The 18,704-nt window shown below is 35.7% G+C and overlaps 2 protein-coding genes across 3 annotated transcripts; one reads left to right on the top strand and one right to left on the bottom strand.

Annotated features, from left to right (window-relative positions):
* The first annotated feature begins 1,688 nt into the window (after positions 1-1,688).
* Nacalpha (nascent polypeptide associated complex protein alpha subunit) lies at positions 1,689-11,129 on the top strand. Of its 2 annotated transcripts, none has more exons than XR_015070027.1 (6): positions 1,689-1,738; positions 4,536-4,717; positions 6,146-6,264; positions 7,483-7,701; positions 7,997-9,057; positions 9,107-11,129. XR_015070027.1 is itself a non-coding variant. In XM_085942608.1 (6 exons), the coding sequence occupies exons 2-6, from the start codon at positions 4,603-4,605 to the stop codon at positions 9,438-9,440; spliced, it is 627 nt and encodes a 208-aa protein (XP_085798734.1). In that variant the 5' UTR covers positions 1,689-1,738; positions 4,536-4,602; the 3' UTR covers positions 9,441-11,129. The 2 variants fall into 2 exon arrangements, 1 of the variants encoding a protein (XP_085798734.1); XM_085942608.1 differs by having other exon boundaries at positions 7,997-8,155; positions 9,426-11,129.
* A 4,171-nt stretch (positions 11,130-15,300) lies between these two features.
* On the bottom strand, positions 15,301-18,083 carry LOC147074771 (uncharacterized). The gene is made up of 2 exons (XM_085942607.1): positions 17,713-18,083; positions 15,301-16,102 (listed from the first exon to the last, which is right to left on the bottom strand). The coding sequence occupies exons 1-2, from the start codon at positions 17,749-17,751 to the stop codon at positions 15,707-15,709; spliced, it is 435 nt and encodes a 144-aa protein (XP_085798733.1). The 5' UTR covers positions 17,752-18,083; the 3' UTR covers positions 15,301-15,706.
* Positions 18,084-18,704: the final 621 nt, after the last annotated feature.

The raw sequence follows: 18,704 nt of genomic DNA, 5'->3' as shown, positions 1-18,704 counted from the left end.
ATGGCATGGCATGGCATTCCAACAGGAAGGAAATCTTTGCAATTCAATCTCGGGTACTAGCAATCATAGGATCAGACCTGTTTCTGCAGACAGACAACAAAACAGTGGTGGCATACATCAATAACGAGGGCGGCACAAAATCTGTCACCCTCCTAAACCTATGCCGACAGATACTAGTATTTACTAGTCGAGCCAACATCACGTTACTGCACAATACCTCCGCAGAAATTACAACTGCGTTAGCCCTCAACCAATGCAATTGGTCAGATACCTAGGCTACTTGCACAACATGGAGGGTTTGTCGTACAACACCAACCTGGTGCATAAGTCAGCCATAGCCACATTTTGAAAACCGATTAGGTATCATTGTAGATATCAGCATCAACGTGATAGTACAACACAATATGTTAAAGGCAATTTCGGTACATAAAACGAAACCCGCTGGTTTGGGATCCAGGACAAGTGGTAGATCATCTTAGGAAAACAACACCGGTGGAGTACAACCTATTCGAAACGTCTCGCAGGACAGCTACCTACTCGGCTGCTTCTCGCATCGGGACGAAGGGTTCATGACCTCAAAGTACTCAGTAATAGTTAGTAGACAAAAGATTAGTGGATAAAGTTGACCACAAAATTGTATAGCCAATGTTTGGCGCAAAGACAGATACAGCCAAGCATCGTCAATTGGAATGGAAGCTAAGCGCTTCCACGTGTCAAAACATCAACCCAGTATTCTGGTTACGGAAACTCGTCTGCATGTCAAACCCAAGGAGAGAGGAAGGTGGGGATATTTCGGAATTATTTATATCTTCAAGAGGACCACCAAAACCAGCCACCAGGACAGTTATAGGGAATTGGATAAGGTCAGTACTGTTGGAAGCAGGGGTACAAGAACCACCAGGCAGGGTCCGCGCAGTGATCGCTCCCTTAAACTGTAAATATACGAAATAGATGACATCTTAAAGAGAGGTAACTGGCGTAGTGAGTCGACATTTCACGACAACTACCATAGAACGATGGACGCACCACCACCAGAAGGGGAAAAGAACCCATTAACTTCTCTATTCAACCATATACATTGAAAGTCACGATGGTCTATACCTCGTCAATGAATCATTGTCACATACAGGAATTTGGCATACCCAACACCAGGTGATAACAAACAGATATCTCAAGGACTTCAAAGTGAAATTCGAATAATAAAAGGAGTTTTACCTACCAATTAAACTCTTATTATTGATGTTGACTTAAAAATCCAGGTAACTTCTACCTGGTTCCTTGAGCCATATCATAATGAAGACAAAGAGGTCCCAAACTCCATACATAAAAAATGGCCGTTCGGGTATGACCAGTAAATAAAAAGGGAGGAATGACCAACGACAAGAAAAAGGAAAATAAATTAGTAGAATATAACCTCACGCGAAGAAGAAAGAGCAAACCCTATCTCAAGGACTTCAAAGTCAACATGAATAATAAGAGTTTTATTGGTAGGTAAAACTCCTTTTATTCTTAATAATTATCCACTTAAAAGTACGGGGTTTATGAATGTTTTTAGTCGCTATATCGACATTTTTGTGTCATGATTCTAATGGGTGAGTATCCCCAAACACGACAGTTCGTATTTTTCGTTCATTCTCTTCGCTTTATTCCAGGTCCAGTCAATATTCCCGACGGCAACACTTTAAGTTCTTTTCCGAAGGTCCGTGAGGTTTAAGTGAATTTTAGTGTGTTCTTTGAGGTAAATCTTAAAATATTTCATTAATCCGATCATCCATCGAGTTTTAGTGTATCTATTGTGATAAAAATATGTCTCCAGTGACTGTCGATGGCGATAGTTTCTAATTTTTATCGCCGGTATTTCTGTGCGTTTAGTGAAAACTGTCATGCTCTCTCTCAAGTCTTGTTTACATGATTTTATTTCAATAAACCGTTCATAGGATTAATGCTAAAATCCGATGCCGTGCAGCAGTAACCCATATAACTATATTTCAAAGTACTATTGTGCGTATACTTCAGTTTGTTATTCGAGAATTATACTTTAAGTTTTGGTTCGTGCTATGCCGCCATTCTCGGAAATATCTTTCCACTTTATTTTAGAAATCTACGTTTATTTTTAGACTATCCATGCCGGATCATGTTAAACTATGATCCTTATCTTATTTCAGATATATCTGACTTTTTGATTATGCGTTTTTATTTGAACTATACGATTTAGGTTATGTTCCTAACCTTGATCAAATGTGACAGGATTTCTTCTTTCGTCCATAGAAATATCTAGAAGCTGTAATAAAAACATTGACCGGTCGAATGTCTTATCTGTTGTGTTTGTGAAGCATATTATAACTCAGGATGTGGTTGGATTTGATTGTTTACCAGAAATATTATCTGGAGACCGGTATTGCATCTTTACTTTTACAGAATACAGTTTGTGATCTACAAGCTATAAAATTCTCATAACGTTTTCTAAACAACAATTTCTAACGAATATGTTGACAGTTAAAGTACATTACTATTTAATTTTGTGGTTTGGTATATATTTAGGTTATCAAACGCGTTTTCTCGAAGATGGGAGTCTAAATTTATAAATGTGAAGTTGAAGAAAACAACTAGGTAATAATAATTACATATTCAATTAGCTGTGATTAATTTCGCAAGGAGATACATTTTTAGTAAACTTAACACTTAAATGCAGTACTTAATTTGGACACAATTTTAGAATTATCAATCACTCCCATAAATTATGTGTCCTGGTAAAACTTTAATGGTTTTATTAACTACTAAGTAAATACATTGACCATTTCAAACACTTGCTTTTCCTTTCACCACCCGCTACGTCTTCACACCCGTTATGCGGACATATACCGTGGCGAATGTTAGGCGCCCTTCATGTTGTGCTGAGTGTTCCAGGAGCAACTTTCCAAGATCTTGTCTGGCATGCATATTACGGTCAATCCTCGATGAGAAAAAACCTTTTCGCTCACTGTAAAATGCCGGAAACTTTCGAATTTCAAAATCTTTTTCATTACGTTTGACTTGTACTGGAATCAAAGCATTGATGTTATAAAACAAATAGATGAGGTGCCTCCGAATTCCTCGGCTAGCTCTGGGGTTTGGTAGTGGAGGTCCATCATTGAGGAGTAGCAGGCCATGGTCTCGTGGAAGGGGGCGACCATATAGGTCTTCAAAATAAAATTCTTCGAAAAGTTAAAATAGGTCCATATATTGTTCTCGTTACACTTGGTTCACAATTTAGTTTATTTATAGTCAGAAAAGATGTTTATAGTTCACAGAATTAATTATTATATTGTCAAATCAAATGTCAAAATCCACAAAAAGTTCACAATCAATCGAAAGTTTACGTAATTCAAATAAATTTTAATTGAAATTACACAATTATTCTTAAGGAACACGCGGAGTTGCCACGAATGAGCTTTGGAAACCGATGATCGATAGAAAATAAAAGTTCTGAAAATTTCAGGGCCTCCGTTGAAGAACTGCTGTACAAAACTAAAACTTTCGCGTTCCAAATGTTTAACTACCAGGTAGGTATTTATTTCAATAAATTCTCGCGGAATTCGCTAAGTCAAAGTTTAGATGTAGCTACGGCTATGTAGCAGATATGGACAAGCAGCCGAATACACCAAACCACCATTATTTAGATTAATAATCACAAATATTATGTATACATTACGGAATTATCAAACAGTCCTTACATACAGATTCCTAAATTTTCTATACCAATTCAACCACACTAAAAATGTTGCAAATTTAAGTAGCTCGTTATAAAATTGAATACAGTACTATGTCAGTAATCTGCAACCCCAAAAACCAGACAAGTGTCCAATTAGTGAAAGCGGCGGATTATTACAGCGCATACATACAAAATATGGTCAAAATTAAAACCGGTAGATATTTCGTAAAAATAGTTTTTTTGACAAATTTGTACTAGAAAGTTATGGTTTTATTTAAAATCAAAATCAATACATATTTATAAACGTAAGTTTATTAACTAAATTAAACAGTAAATCGCTTGACATGTTCAGTGAGGCAGATATTCTTCAATGGCTTAGGATTCCTGGCTATCCCTATGAACGAAAGCTTCATTTTGTGTGTCCCGGTTGCATTGGACCACAGCATAATTATTGTGATGCGGTCCTTGGGCACTTTCCTCCCTGGTATATTACTTTCTTCGCGATGAATGTAAGTTTGACGAAGAAGAAGTTTTCAAAATAAACCCATCTCATCTGCGTTGTATACCTACCTGTACGTGGCGGACTACTAAATTTGATAATCGAATACCGGCGAATTATAGAGCTTGATTTTGTGCTTTCAACTAATAGAAATAACGGCGGATTATAGTAGTTGTCGGATAATCGAGGTGTGGACTACTGAGAGTGTACTTTAAATGTATGGAGAAAATCGTAAACTAAAATGTCAACGAATGTTTCCTCATTACATCTGAGATCTCACTATTGCCGTGATCGTAATAACCGAGTTCGACTGTATTTATGAATTATTACGGATATTTCTTTCAGAACATACGAGCAAAGCAGGCAGTAAACCGGCCTGAACATTACAAACCCGAAGCAAAAGGCGAGCGAGATGCCGGAGCTAACAGAAGTGGCCACCGCCTCCGCGCCCCCCACCCACAAGAAGGTCGACACCGCTGAGTCAGACAGCGACTCGGATGACACTATCCCAGATCTCGAAGATGCTGGTGAGATTAACAGATTCCTACCTTCCTAATCCGATATTAATGGCGCTACATCCCCGTGTGAGCTCTGGCTGCATCTTGCCAGACCTTACTGATCTGAAAGCGAGGCGTAGGCAATTGTCGCACCTGCATCAATGTAGCTTTTGGCGACAACCAGTCTTTGCATGTCGATAAATTTCCTGGGTAAATGTGCCGCAGATGCCCGCATGAGTTTTTGTAACTTTCTTTTTAGACCAAACCAGACTCAAATTTTAAATTAACGATTATTGGATCGAAAATTGGAATAAACTGTTTTCGTAAAAAAAATAATATTAAAGCTCATACGGGCATCTGCAGCATATTTACCATTTCTCGATACCCAGCTCATTGTAGACACTACAATTCGTACAGACTGCAAACTGGCGACGCCTTCTACATTTTGATTAACATAAGTTTCTGATCCATCCAATGGATCATAGAGTAGGGTCCATGTCGCAACGCTGTATCTTTGTTTTTCTGAATAACGGTTTTGATTTAATTTATTTCTTCAATGTAACAGTGTCATTGATTTCGTCTCTTGTATCATGTAACACACTATACTAAATGACTATTTATTCATTATGCAGGTTGTAACGTTTTTTTCTTGCGGAAATTGGTTAATTTTAAAAATGTTGCATTCTTTATTGAATTTGTATGACTTAAAACAACCTCCAAATCATACTTATTATAGTGGGATTTCAACACAAATCTATTGCCCACTGGGTGATCGCTCCAACCTTTAAGTTATCAGCCCAAGTTTCCCTTTACTGATAAAATTAACTGGAAATCATTTCACATTGCAGGTTCATTGGTAGGAAACGGCATGCTTTTGTGCTTAAATAATGTGTTATAATAATAGTGCTGTGATAAAAATGGCTTCCATTAATGTTATACGCGTATGGAAAGTTTTTCAAACAACGAACCACTTTTTAGAATATTTGGATGAAAAATCACAAAAAAACAGCAACAAAAGTATGCCATGCAAATGTTACAAATAAATTCCAAAACAGGTTGCCAAGTCATTGAATAATGTATTTCGTCGTTGCACCTTCAAAATCGGCTTTATGCATAAATTTTACAAAACGGGTTTTTTTTGCACCAAAAATTTTATAATTTCTTCACCAAGAAAAACTATAATAATTATGATGAAATGTATTCTGGAATTGCTTTAAAAAATTTGTTGATGTTGTAGGCGACAGGCATTGTAATTCGCATTGTTCTTAGCCTCTCCTGTAAATATATGTACATAATACACATAGGTATGTAGCCAATTTTGAAGGCGCAACAACGGTTTGTTTTTGTGTCGACCAATTTAATCACATTAAAAACTTTGCTGCGACGGGATCGCCTTTAAGTATAGGGTATAGTCCAAACTTTTGATTTATACTGATTTTTGTAAATGTTTGTGTTCAGGAGCGCCTGGACTCGATGGCATCACCAACCCAATTGCCGGATTGGACATCTCAAAAGCCAAGCAATCAAGAGGAGAAAAGAAAGCGCGTAAAATTATGAGCAAATTGGGACTGAAGCCTGTAAGTACCACTCACTTATCGTGATTGCTTACACCTAACAAAGCAAAGTGTTGATGAAGAATGACTGCCCGGTGTTTGTAAAATTTTAAAAATCTATAAGTTTTCTGTGAATATTTTTTTTGGTTTTGGAAATAGAAACACTTTTGTGATATGAAAATTACAGTTGCTAACTTAAATGTTTTGGCTTCGTCTGCTCTCTTAATCCATATGGTGCCGTCCTATGCACTTCCAGATAGGCCATCATTATTGGCTCTACAATCTGATGTGGATCTTGGCCGCCCCATCATTATCTACTCAGCAGCGAATGCGTTAACACAAATACGGGATATTTTAAAATAGTTCCATTTCAGGAAGTCACTCAAGTTACAGAGTATCATAGGTTACCATAAAAAACAATTTACACAACAATTAATTACAGTTCAACTTGCTTATTACGAGGAAGATGGGACCGACTGAATTAGCTTGTTATAAGCATTACTCGTTATATCAGAGAATAGGTATATTTAAATGAGTGGTCACATAACACAAAAGTCACAATTCAAACAAAAATACACAATTAGAATTTTTCCCCGAAACAAGCGTGGCATTCATAAATCATAAAAGAAGTTGTTTATTGTAATGAACGCTGGTCGATACCTACTGACTTCAGCTTGGATTTTTTTACATGAAATTTCAACCATGTGTGAATACTTTTTTAATGTTGTCGGCAAAAACACTAATTTGGTACCTACTTGGACACTTCACTAGTGTCATAAACGTAATCCGATCCCGGCGGCATCGGTCTACTGTCGGATTTTATTGCTGTCGAAAATGTTTTTAAACAATCGACACATTAACAGTTTTAAGAAAATTTTTGCTCAGTATATCCAATATGTTGATCGTAATAACCGAGTTCGACTGTAGTACATAATGTGACTGATATCATTATAAAATATTTTTGGGTAATCGGATCTCCGCTAAATTAAAAGTGTATTATCATTATGCTCTCCACTCTCTTTAGAGATGGGCTGAATGTAATTTAGATCATTTTTTTAACATTACATCCAAATCTACAGGTTCTTTACCTGAAAGTATAACTTTATCAATACATTTGTATTGGTACTGTGGTCAGTCGGTTTATGATCTACTATCATAAGGTGTTACAGTATTCAAGCATTAGGTACTTGGATGTTCACAACAGGTACGGTTGATTAACTTTGTTAATTGTTTTATTTGCAGGTGCAAGGTGTGAACAGAGTAACAATCCGCAAGTCAAAGAACATTCTGTTCGTCATAAACAACCCGGATGTATACAAGAACCCCAACGTTGACACATACATAGTTTTCGGTGAGGCCAAGATTGAGGATCTCTCACAGCAAGCGACGGTGGCCGCAGCGGAGAAGCTGATCGCCTCTGAGGGAGCACCCGGACAGCCTGATGCACAGGCCGCCACTGCGGTAACTACAATTTAATTATGATCATCCAAATTTTTTGCAGTATGGATTGAAGAATATAAAGCCTCCCTCCTTCAGGGATAACTATTCTCTCCGATTATATTGAGAGGACAAATTGTTTGTCTATCAATGTGCCGAATTTGTCTCTATAGAGGCAATTATGAAGTTTGCCATCTATGATTTTAATGTTTGCAGTCGTAAAGTGTTTGAATATTGTTTATTTTTTAACTGTAGATAGCGATTGCAATAATTTTATGACCAAGTTTGGAAAACTATTATATTAAATTTGTTTTTGCAGGCGGTAGCCCCGATAGCAGAAGAAGAAGAGGAAGCGGTGGACGAGGCGGGAGTTGATGAGAAGGATATCGAGATTGTCATGTCACAGGCTGTCGTGTCGAGACCTAGAGCCGTCAGAGCGTTACGCAACAATGAGAACGATATTGTCAATGCCATCATGGTAAGGATCACTCCTGTTTTATTCCTAGACTCGCTACACTAAATAGAACTTAGATTTAACTCTGAATAGCCGACAGAATCACACAGAGGTGATTTATTAAAAAGTACACTATTTATTACCGCATAAGGTCTCCATAAATTCGAGGAACCTATTTTTTTTTTTTTTTTTACTGGGAATGACAATTGTTGGGTTGTTTCTTTGGATCAAGCACACATTAAAGACTACACCTGTTTTAAACATGCACAGTTTTAGAGATGGGTGCTCTCTTACGATTATACTATGGGTGCGGATGTCTTAGCAGCGATCTACAGGATTACAAATTCGTCCGCTCTTTACGTACATATCTATGCTTTTGATCAGTGTTGCCAGCTTAGCGTTTTTCTTGCGCAATCTGCAAAATACGCATCTAGTGTATTAAGAGTTTTTCGACATCTGAAACAGTTTATAACTTCATAAAAAGTCAGGAAGTTTCACCAGATTTCCTTCCTGGCCTTAGATACTTTTTATCTTACCAATAAAATAACTGAACATCATATTTTACTTTTAAACTGACCAAATTTCGTACATTTCCTGTGAAAACGATGTTCGTAGTTATCAATTTTAATTTTGAGAAAAACCTAGTCTTTCAATTTCCTTTCTTACCTGGCATGTATGGCGAAATGAAAATTGGCAACACTGCCCAATGACCCCGTGGATACTACATACATTATACTATGAAATCGCCGCCATGACATATTGGATGTACCGCATGGTATTGATATTTCAAACTACATAATATGTATATACTGACAACAATATAGCTTGATGTGCAGCAGTCTCGTAGAATTAATATATTGAACAAACCACATTATCATGAGATTTGATAGTTTTAGCAGAAAATAAGACAGTCTGAGGGCTGTTGGGCAAGAGAAAGCAATGCACTATTGTTGATTTAAGTACAGTCGTCAATAGAATCTTTCAGATAAATTCATATACTCCACTTCTTTTACACATCTTTATAATGGTCTTCCCCCCCGTGTCATGTTGTGAATGTCTTGAATTTATAATTTGTAAAGTTCATATTTAAAAAAAAATATATATGAATTTTGATCACAGAATCGCATCTGTGTATGTCAAATGTTAAATTCTTCAATTGAAGCTCACTATTACAATGGGCACCAATGCCGTGCCTCAAGTTATAGTTGTCGGTCTCTATAAGTACTTTTTTGTTATCCCTAGTATATTGATAAGAAGTAACGTGTAATTAATGCTCTTTTGTTTTCTTTTTCAGGAATTGACGATGTAGACACCTACGTATTAATTATATTAATTTAGCCCAGTCATCATTACGTCTTGTCTTTGTCCACCCTCTGAAGAATCTTTAACAAGGGACAAGTGTTTTATACTAAGTCACCTCTTACACCACGCGTTGTACGTTTTACGTCGGCATTTTTGACAAAAACCAAGCTGCGAGGCAGTAACCATCCATTTTGTATTTTGAATGATTTAATTAAATAGATTTATTCAAGTCGTGTGTTTTGTTTGGCCGTCGGATGCATATTTTTTTATACTAACAGATGAAATTAAAATAACAGCTTTTAGTAACAATCAAATCTGCTGACTGAAATGTTGCTTCTTGACCAGCCCATACTAATCATCGATACCAGCTCAACAAGAAATCAACATAACCTCAAAGTGATCATAATTGTTATACAATGAATTTAGATGTTCTTATCAATAATGCGAATGTATTGATAATAAATTGTTTATTAGAAAAAAGCAAGACCACCTAATGGTGTATTAGACCAGAGTTTCCCAATTTTTATTTTGGACTATTGACCCCTTTTTAGAACGTATGAAATCAGTTGAATATGATAAATAAAAATTTATTAACAGTATTTAGATGCTTGCGATGATTGTTATCATACAAGCAGAACATACAGGTGACAAACCTGAGGTATCGATTAGTATTTTGTGCTCTGATTGAGCAGTCTTATGTCACCACAAGGGGGCAGTAGCGCTGACTATGGGAATCGCTGTCATTAGATCGATAAACATTCAACTTTGCCTTACTGGACGGATGCTTTGTAAAAATTATTTGAGGTTATGAAATGTAAAAATTCACTGCGAGACACAGGATAAATTAAATTTAGAGAATGTACGTCTCATTTTTCATATTGGAAAATATTTCTTGCTGGATTATCCATATTCTTGTTTGCTGTGATCTACATTTCTTACAGATTTTACATAAATTGTCATTTTGAATAAGAAAATTTAGTCGTACTGGTAAAAAGTGGTTTGTATTGGTGAAAAGCCTTTCAAATGCGATTAATGCGAGTACAAATGTGGCAGGTACGGTAATTTAAAGACACATAAAATGGTTCATACTGGTGAAAAGTCTTTCAACTGCAATTCATGTAATTAGTCTGCTACTTTAAAAGATACATAAAATAGTTTATAGTGATGAAAAGCCTTTCAAATGCGATTCATGTGATTACAAAACTGTCACATCTAGGTAGCTTAAAAAAAACATAAAATGTTCATAGTGGTGAAGAGTCTCTCACATACAATTCTTGTGTTTACCAATATAATCTTAAAGATTGTTTATCTCAAAACACATAAAATGACACATACTGGTGACAAACCAGATCAATGCCATTTTTGCTCATTTATTAGGTAGCTTATGACTATATTTGTATGCAAGTCAGATCACAACAAACAAATTGACTACTCATGATATATAAGATGCAACGTTCCTAATACTATCGTTTCTTTACCTACCGTAATATGTGTTTAATCTGGCAACACTATTTTTCTATGGATTTTATTTTATCTTGTGTCTTGCACTACGGCATAATAGGCTTTCCTTTTTTGTGTGTATATAAGTAAGTATACAGAATGGGATTTGTCACAATAAGGAAGCAATTTTTGTTTTCTCATTATTGATAAAATGTTGAAAATAAAGGAACAATAAAAATATGAAAAAAAAGCGCAACATTTTTGTTTTATTTATTTTTTTCATGTTTAGGCTTTTAACACTGCCATATTTGTCGGTGGTCCATTAAAAATGAATCAACCATGTACAACCACACTTTATAATTCTAAAACACTTTTGCAAAGCTTATGTGAGGCGTAGAGTTACAAAACCCGCTCTAGAGACTTTTTTGAGTTTTGAGTAAATGACGAAAAACTGTTTTGAGCATATTATGATGATTTAAGTGTAATTTTAGATGTTATATTTCTTCCGTTACATACGGAAAAGTATAATAAATTGTCAAATCCAACGTATAAGCTGTATTTATTCAAATAAATGCATTTTAATTATCCCAAGAGCGGTCTTTGTCAGTCTCTACCTGACAGAGCGGCGTTCGACGCGGAATTTTTTAAAAGGAGCGGTTTTTGTCGCACAGTGGTACATTGTTGACAGGAGATGATAGTTCAGTAGCGGTCCGTATTTATTATAATTATGTAATATATTTTCGAATTTACTTTGTCTAAAAAATATTTTATAGCCATTATTACCTACTGGGAGCTGTATATTTTTCGCATTGCACCTACATATTTAGCTGTTTTATTGGTATGTAATATTTTTTTAAAATAGTGGATGTACTTGTCTTAAAAATATTTTTTTTTTTAATTTAAAAAAATAGTTATTTAGTTGAATAGTACCTACTTTTTACTATGTCAAATTGCCTTTGTGAAACTTTTTAATTTTAATATGTTAATGTCATGTACTTATTTTTATTCTTTCAAACAAAAAAAAAATTATCAAAAAATGTTACTTTTCCTGGAAACAATTAGTTATTACCTACATACCATGCAAATTATTTGTTTAATAGGTAACTAATCTTTTATAATTATATAAGTGCCCTAATAATTCTTAATAATTTTAATATTAATGACCATATTTTGAATCAGAAAGATATTTTTAAACCCTTAAAAGGTAATTATAAGATAATTTGAAATAACAATAACATATTTTTTAATAATATCAATAGCATAAATAAAAAAAACCCAGCGGACTTAAGTACAGGCTTTTACCTAACTAATCCCTGTATTACCTGTGTCCCCAAATTCCATGTCTGTGGGAAACCCATCATTACCTACCAACCTATTTATTAAATGTAAAAATAAAATAATAATATTTTTAAGCTATATTATTCATAATCTACTTAGGTATATTAGATATTTTATAGCATTTAATTCAGAAAACCAAATCTGATAAACAAAAGTAGCGAAGTATGAGCTTACTTATTTTCCCATATAAATATTTATTACCTATATTCTGTTGTTCCTGCTCCGTTTCATATACCTACAAATAATAGTGATAACGTGGAATTTCTGAAATTTATTGCAAAAACGTATTATAAAAGTAACGGTATTTCTACAAGATAGCACAGCATTGTTAACTATGTGTCGTTATTACAACTAAACTAATCTACAAATTAATGAACATATTTGAATTAAAATTCATTATCACTCATATTAACGAATGATACAATTTTATGACGAAAAAAACTTGTCCCGTGGAGATAATGATAAGAAATGTCATTTTTTATCAAAGGAGATGAAAAAACTAGCATAACGTAACATAACCTACTAAATCTATCATTTGTATAGTACAAATTATCAAACAAAAAGCATTTCTCCGACAGAAAATAGTTTTCCTTTAATTATATTTTTGACACAAACCAAATAATAATAAAAACGTGTAAGAACCTTATGATATTTTATTATATCACATAGAATATTAAGTATAAATGGCAACAAAAAATAAACGTAAAACTAGAAAATAATATGAGCCACCACTGGGTTATTCATAACAATACAGCAAAATATAGTCAATTTTTAAATACGTTTATTGGCGTAACAGGCTACATTTCCAAGCAGCTGGATTTTTAAAACGCTTCCTTGATTGTTCTTGTTGAGATTCCGTCACACTAACTATTGATACATTCATTATTAAAAGTAAAAAATAGTAAAATAATTGAAGCAAAATTATGACGCGCACGAGAAAACGGTTTGACGGTTTGTATGGAGATTAAAGGATTCGTGAAGAGTCATTATTTAAATCGCGGCGTCTGATTGGCCGGTTACGCAGAGAGGGTTTTACCAGAACAATTTTATTTTAAGAGCGGGTTTAGTCAGTCTCCTCGATATTTATTTAGATTTTTTGAAGAAACAGGAATTTAAAACTCTCATCTAGAACAGAAGATAGGTCTTACGAAAGAGCTCCTGCGTACATTCATAACTATTTTTTTTGAAAAATCGCCCAGAGCGGGTTTTGTCACTCTACGCCTCATGTCATGATAGACCTTCCAAACCAACCCGACCTGTACCACATGGTCTGTCACGAAGCCCTATGTTAGGATCAGCAATTTTTAGATGTCTGGAATGTCTATTGAAAATTTGGAAAGAATAAATATGGATGCCTGCCATTGGTGGAGGCATCACATGAAGCTGCCGGGTCTTTGAACGCCGCATCCAGTGTCTTTTGACGTACTGCTAGCATAATCACGGATACTAATGCGCCTCTACATGTGCAAGGATTTACTGGCGGCAATAGTGCTTGCTTATTTCAATTAAACTATCATGACAATACACATAAAAGTGCTGACTGTTTCCTATTCATTCTTTAAGAGTGAATGAGATGCGATGTCATTTTATGGTATTATTTGACAGATACTGAAAACTGGTCAAATGAAAATACATATTTTTGCTGTCATGTTCGCCACTATCATTCTACTGCACAGGCGCAGATCGAAAAAATCTTGATGTCACATGAAAATTCAGAAGCTTCCAAACTTGTTTGATTCATGCATGCAATCTTGCCAGCTGCAGGATAATACATGTTTACCCATACATTTTCTTACTGTCATGGGGGTATTATGTCACTAACCAAAAGCCTAAACTTCCTAAGCTAAGGGTAAGGCTGATTTTCCAGTCACGCTGACGACGGTGTGTAGCTGCTCGGCACTGACTGTCAGGCCAGACTCACTGCTATGCTCATTGGCAGAGAAGACATGTCAGCGGGGCTGACGCGCGGCGCGTACGGTTGGCGCTGAGCAATCAGCTTTTTTAAGAAACACTACATTGTTATAATACATAATATTCGCCGATCAGCGTGACTGGAAAATCAGCCTAAGGGTAAAGTCATTTCATTAATAATTAAATCTACAAACCAGGTTTTTCTATTAAAATGTATGGTTTATAAACCTTCATATTATTATGAATCAAGTTAATATTTTTAAGCACGCTTTTTAGGTGTGATATCGACAAGTAATGACTCAGTTAGAGCCGAGCCACACCGGGCGATTTACTCGGGCGACTTGCCGGAGACCAGAGAGGCAGCCAATAATAATAATAATAATGAATGTATACGCAATTATGCAAAAAATGCGGCGTGGCTGCCGGCGACTGGTCGCCTAGTGTGGCAGCGCTCAATACATAGCTATATGTTTTCATACATCGCTACTGATCGCCCGACCAGAGAGACCGGGAGACCAGACCGAGCGCACGAACGAGATTTTACTGATCGCGCGACTTTATTGCTTGCGCGATTACTGGGCGACCAGGTGTGGCATGCTCCATATAACTGCATGCATGGGTCTGGTCTGCCGACCAGAGTCGCCCGGTGTGGCTCGGCACTTAATCATATTATTTACTCTGAAAAATTACTCATTTCCTCACTAATAAAATCATATTATATGTAGCTTGGTACATAATGTATAATATGGGAAAGTAGGAGCCACCATTGGGTAGTGAATTGTCTGAATATAAGAATATGTTTTGGGTAGGGGTTGTCCCCATATTATATTGATTGTAGGGCATATGTATTTGGCACAGGACTTGAAAAACAATTTATAATATGAAAACACTTTATTAAATATAAAATAATATAAGTGAAGGTTAAGGAATAGGTGAACGGAGGAGGAAAGAACCCAATGAAGTTAAGGTGGACAAAATATTCCATTCGTAGCCCAGTACATAAGGCGCTGGCTTCTCATCCAAAGGCTTTGGGTTTGATTTCCGGTGAGGTCACAATATTTTTATGTGTACTGTGGTGGTAGTGTTATTACATTACAATTATTTACTAATTGCACTCTGCATACTAACTTTACCAAGGACTTCCATGCAAGTTGATTGAATCAAATTTAATAACTTGCCAGTTTGATGGATATTTGAGTTTTCCAAGTCCAAGGACAAGACTTATTTGAATAGATACAAAATTAATTGTTTTCCGATGTTGATTGGAACTTGACAAACATGAGCTGACTTTGCATCCATGCTTGTAGTCGTCAATCTCACTGTATCTGTTAAAAACTATCAATGCCTTTTTGATCTCCCATTAACAAATTTTTATAATCGTTCAGAAACACTTGTGATTCTTACTTCGCATCGTTATGAGCTTGCACTGATGTTGCAAGAGTGGTTTACGTGCTCGGGGTTGACATCTCAAGATGTGCTGGATTGTGAAAATCCCTGCGATCTTTTGCTCGGCCTATACTTTTAGGTAGGATCATTATAGTGACATTAATTTAACTTGAATTCTTTAGTTATGTTTTCTCAACTTCACCTCTGGCGACGTTCAATTATCGCTTTCAAGTTTGGCGGATTGGAGACGATCAATTTCGTACTGGCACTCAAATTTCCCAACTGTCCCTCGAACAATATTTCGCTGACGATCTTCTGCACGTAGATCCGTTGCTTTTTCGACATGACTCTTAAAGCGGGCGCCCATTGTCTCGTTGAATTTTCTAACTCGACAGTCGTGCCATCGCCGGGATATAAGCGTTCCTTCATTTCGGCGATTACATCGTCTGGTAAGGCATGTGCATTGGCAGTTTGGTTGACTTCGAAAGCTCGGTCGCCTGGAGACGAACTGACACATTTCTTCGTTGAATAATCATGGTCATTTTGTAAATGTTTTGAGGCCAATTCACTTTGGAATTTCTTTTTTAGAAGGCTCTGAAAGAAATAAAAATGAAATTTAGCAGTGTCAGTGGGCAGCAAAAATGATCAATTTCTCTACACTCAGTGGCTGGCAAAGAGTGCCTGTCGGAGGAAGGTAATCGACAAAAGTGCTCATGTGAACAGTCATAATTCATGAATTGTGTTTCATCTCCACTGTTTTACTTCAATTATGAAGTATTTTTTTCATTAAAAATATATTTTAATAATTTTAGGTAAGTACTTTCATTTTCATTTATCATTATTATTTCACCTCATTTCCATACAATTAATACCTATTTTACAAATGTGCCTACAGTTTTATTTGTCTGTTATGTATGGCCGAACTCTGACGTGTCGATTTTTGTTGCTCAATTTTATGGTGGTATTTTAAAAACTAATTAATACCATCTTTAATTTGTATACTTAGTTAATGAGATCCCCGGGGTTCCAGCGGCTAGCTCAGGAGTCCATCGAACCCCGGATTCACAAAAAAAAGAGATTTCAAACGGTTGGAGTGTAAATAAAACACAGTCCTTCGTGCTCGTAACGTGGTCTTCTTATATTTTCTTAATTTTTAGTTTTACAAATTATATTTGGGATTTTTACAGTTGTAGTCGTCAGGTCCGTACCTATCGGAAAGGGGACGCTTACTAACCTCCTTTTTTCTTTCTTTTTAAATTCCTCGTACCGACGCCATCCAGCAAAAAAAGGACTCTCGTGATTGGCCAAATTTTATCGCGTGATCTTTGATTCGGCGAATCACGAGCCTGACCCTGGCGCCGGCGCGCGAGGATTTCACGCACAATGCGCGGCAAAATTTATTATATTTAAATCCTTATATTTAGTCTTAAAATTATCTCTTTCATCCATCATCATTTTTACTTTTTTAAATTAAAAGGAAATACTTACGTGGTTGAGCAAGGAATCAGATTAGATGTTTTATGAAGCCGTTTCTAGAGGTCAGGGTTACGTTTCGACTTAAGCTACTAAATGATTATTTTACACCGGGAGAAGCCCGCCTGTAACAGGGGTGTATCATTAACTTAGCATGACAGACAAAGTTTAGCGTGCACTATTTATGTCTGATCCTCACAGGCTACCTCCACCTTTCACCACTGGTATTTTTAAGGTAAGCACAAAATAATTGCTTAGTAAGGAGTCTTCGCCACTAGACTAGAGGAAATGCCGGTTCTGGTAAATATTAACATTGACTTTTGTTTCAAAACCACTTAAGATTCTAACAAGTACATTCATTGACCTTTTAAACACATCCGCACCAGCGATGTAGGAGAAACATCAGATCTAGTCAGTTTACAGGAGGCCAGCGGCAAACAAATTTTGAAAATAAAGGATATAAGTACTAGATTATTTTGTTGTGTTTAGTTAGGTTTTCATTCTTGAATTCAAGAATTTTGCAAAAATCGTCAATGAAAATTAGAGCGGTTTCATGTAAACCGACTTCTCATTTTTACAAAGGATACCTACATCAAACATTTTTTCCACAATTTTGCCGCCTCTTAGCAGTGCGTAACATGCATAATACCTAAAGCATGTTATTCCAGGCATATTTTGTCCTATTAATGATAAAGCGAAGTAGTAATGCACTCATGGAATAAAGAACTTACCTCTCTCTTTGTCCGTTGTGAACGAAATGGTTTGGTCATGGTCTCATGGAAGCTTTTTTCAGAGTTTTCAATCCAGGCAGCAGAAAAGGGCGCTTTAAAGCAAGCCAATTACAGTAGTTTGTATTTTATGTTTCCTTAAGCTCCACTGATAATAGAAATACTGTTTCTGCCAGTACACTATAATAATATTTGCAGGGAATCCACTTACTTTAAGTAGAATTATTTCAAAATATTACTTAAGCAGACAACAATGGCTTAATATAGATTTAATTTTCAACGTTTTTCGATTTGAATTCGGCACTTTTGACTAGAAACTTGACACCATTGATAATTATTTATATGTCTTGACACTGACAGATAATTGTTGTATTGCCAGCTCTTTAAAATGATTTAATACAATAAAACACTTTGGTTGAAAAACCTCCATTGTTATTATAATTTTTCTTCTTTTTAATCCTAAAATACCTATAAAATTATTTATTTACATATCAGTAAATTAAATAAATAAAAACATTCGTGTATATCTCAAAATTCTGATGACAAAATTATTTCATGAGAACATCACGCGTCAAATAGTCTTCTTTGATCGCATACCTACATACTCCTAAGCCAGAAAGAAAAAATATCGCAAACCCTAAACATAACATCTCTATTATAGTATGGGAGGTACATGCTTATGAAATACTTCAGAAAACATACATAAATATTTTCAATAAGGATTTACCATTCTTAATAATCTTGCATGTTTTGGTGAGGGGGATTGTTCCAGGAATACTGTATTGGTAAAAATGATATAGGTATTGACACTATAGATATCACAAAGATGGTTTACAAGTACAGTTAACCTCCTGTTCATCACGGGGGATACGTTCTGGACATGGTCGTGAAATTTCGCTATGAACGGGGGGATTCCCTCGTTTGGCCTCTCTATGTTTACATATTGTGCAAAATTTGCGATAACTGTCAAGTAATGCATTACAGCCACGTTTTAC

The sequence above is a fragment of the Rhyacophila brunnea genome, unplaced genomic scaffold (assembly GCF_057557595.1).
Source record: "Rhyacophila brunnea isolate RB1 unplaced genomic scaffold, BYU_Rbru_1.0 scaffold_15, whole genome shotgun sequence".
In the NCBI taxonomy this organism is placed as follows: Eukaryota; Metazoa; Arthropoda; class Insecta; order Trichoptera; family Rhyacophilidae; genus Rhyacophila; species Rhyacophila brunnea.
The sequence above is the reverse complement of the archived record's forward strand: the minus strand, read 5'-3'. Positions and strand labels throughout refer to the sequence as shown.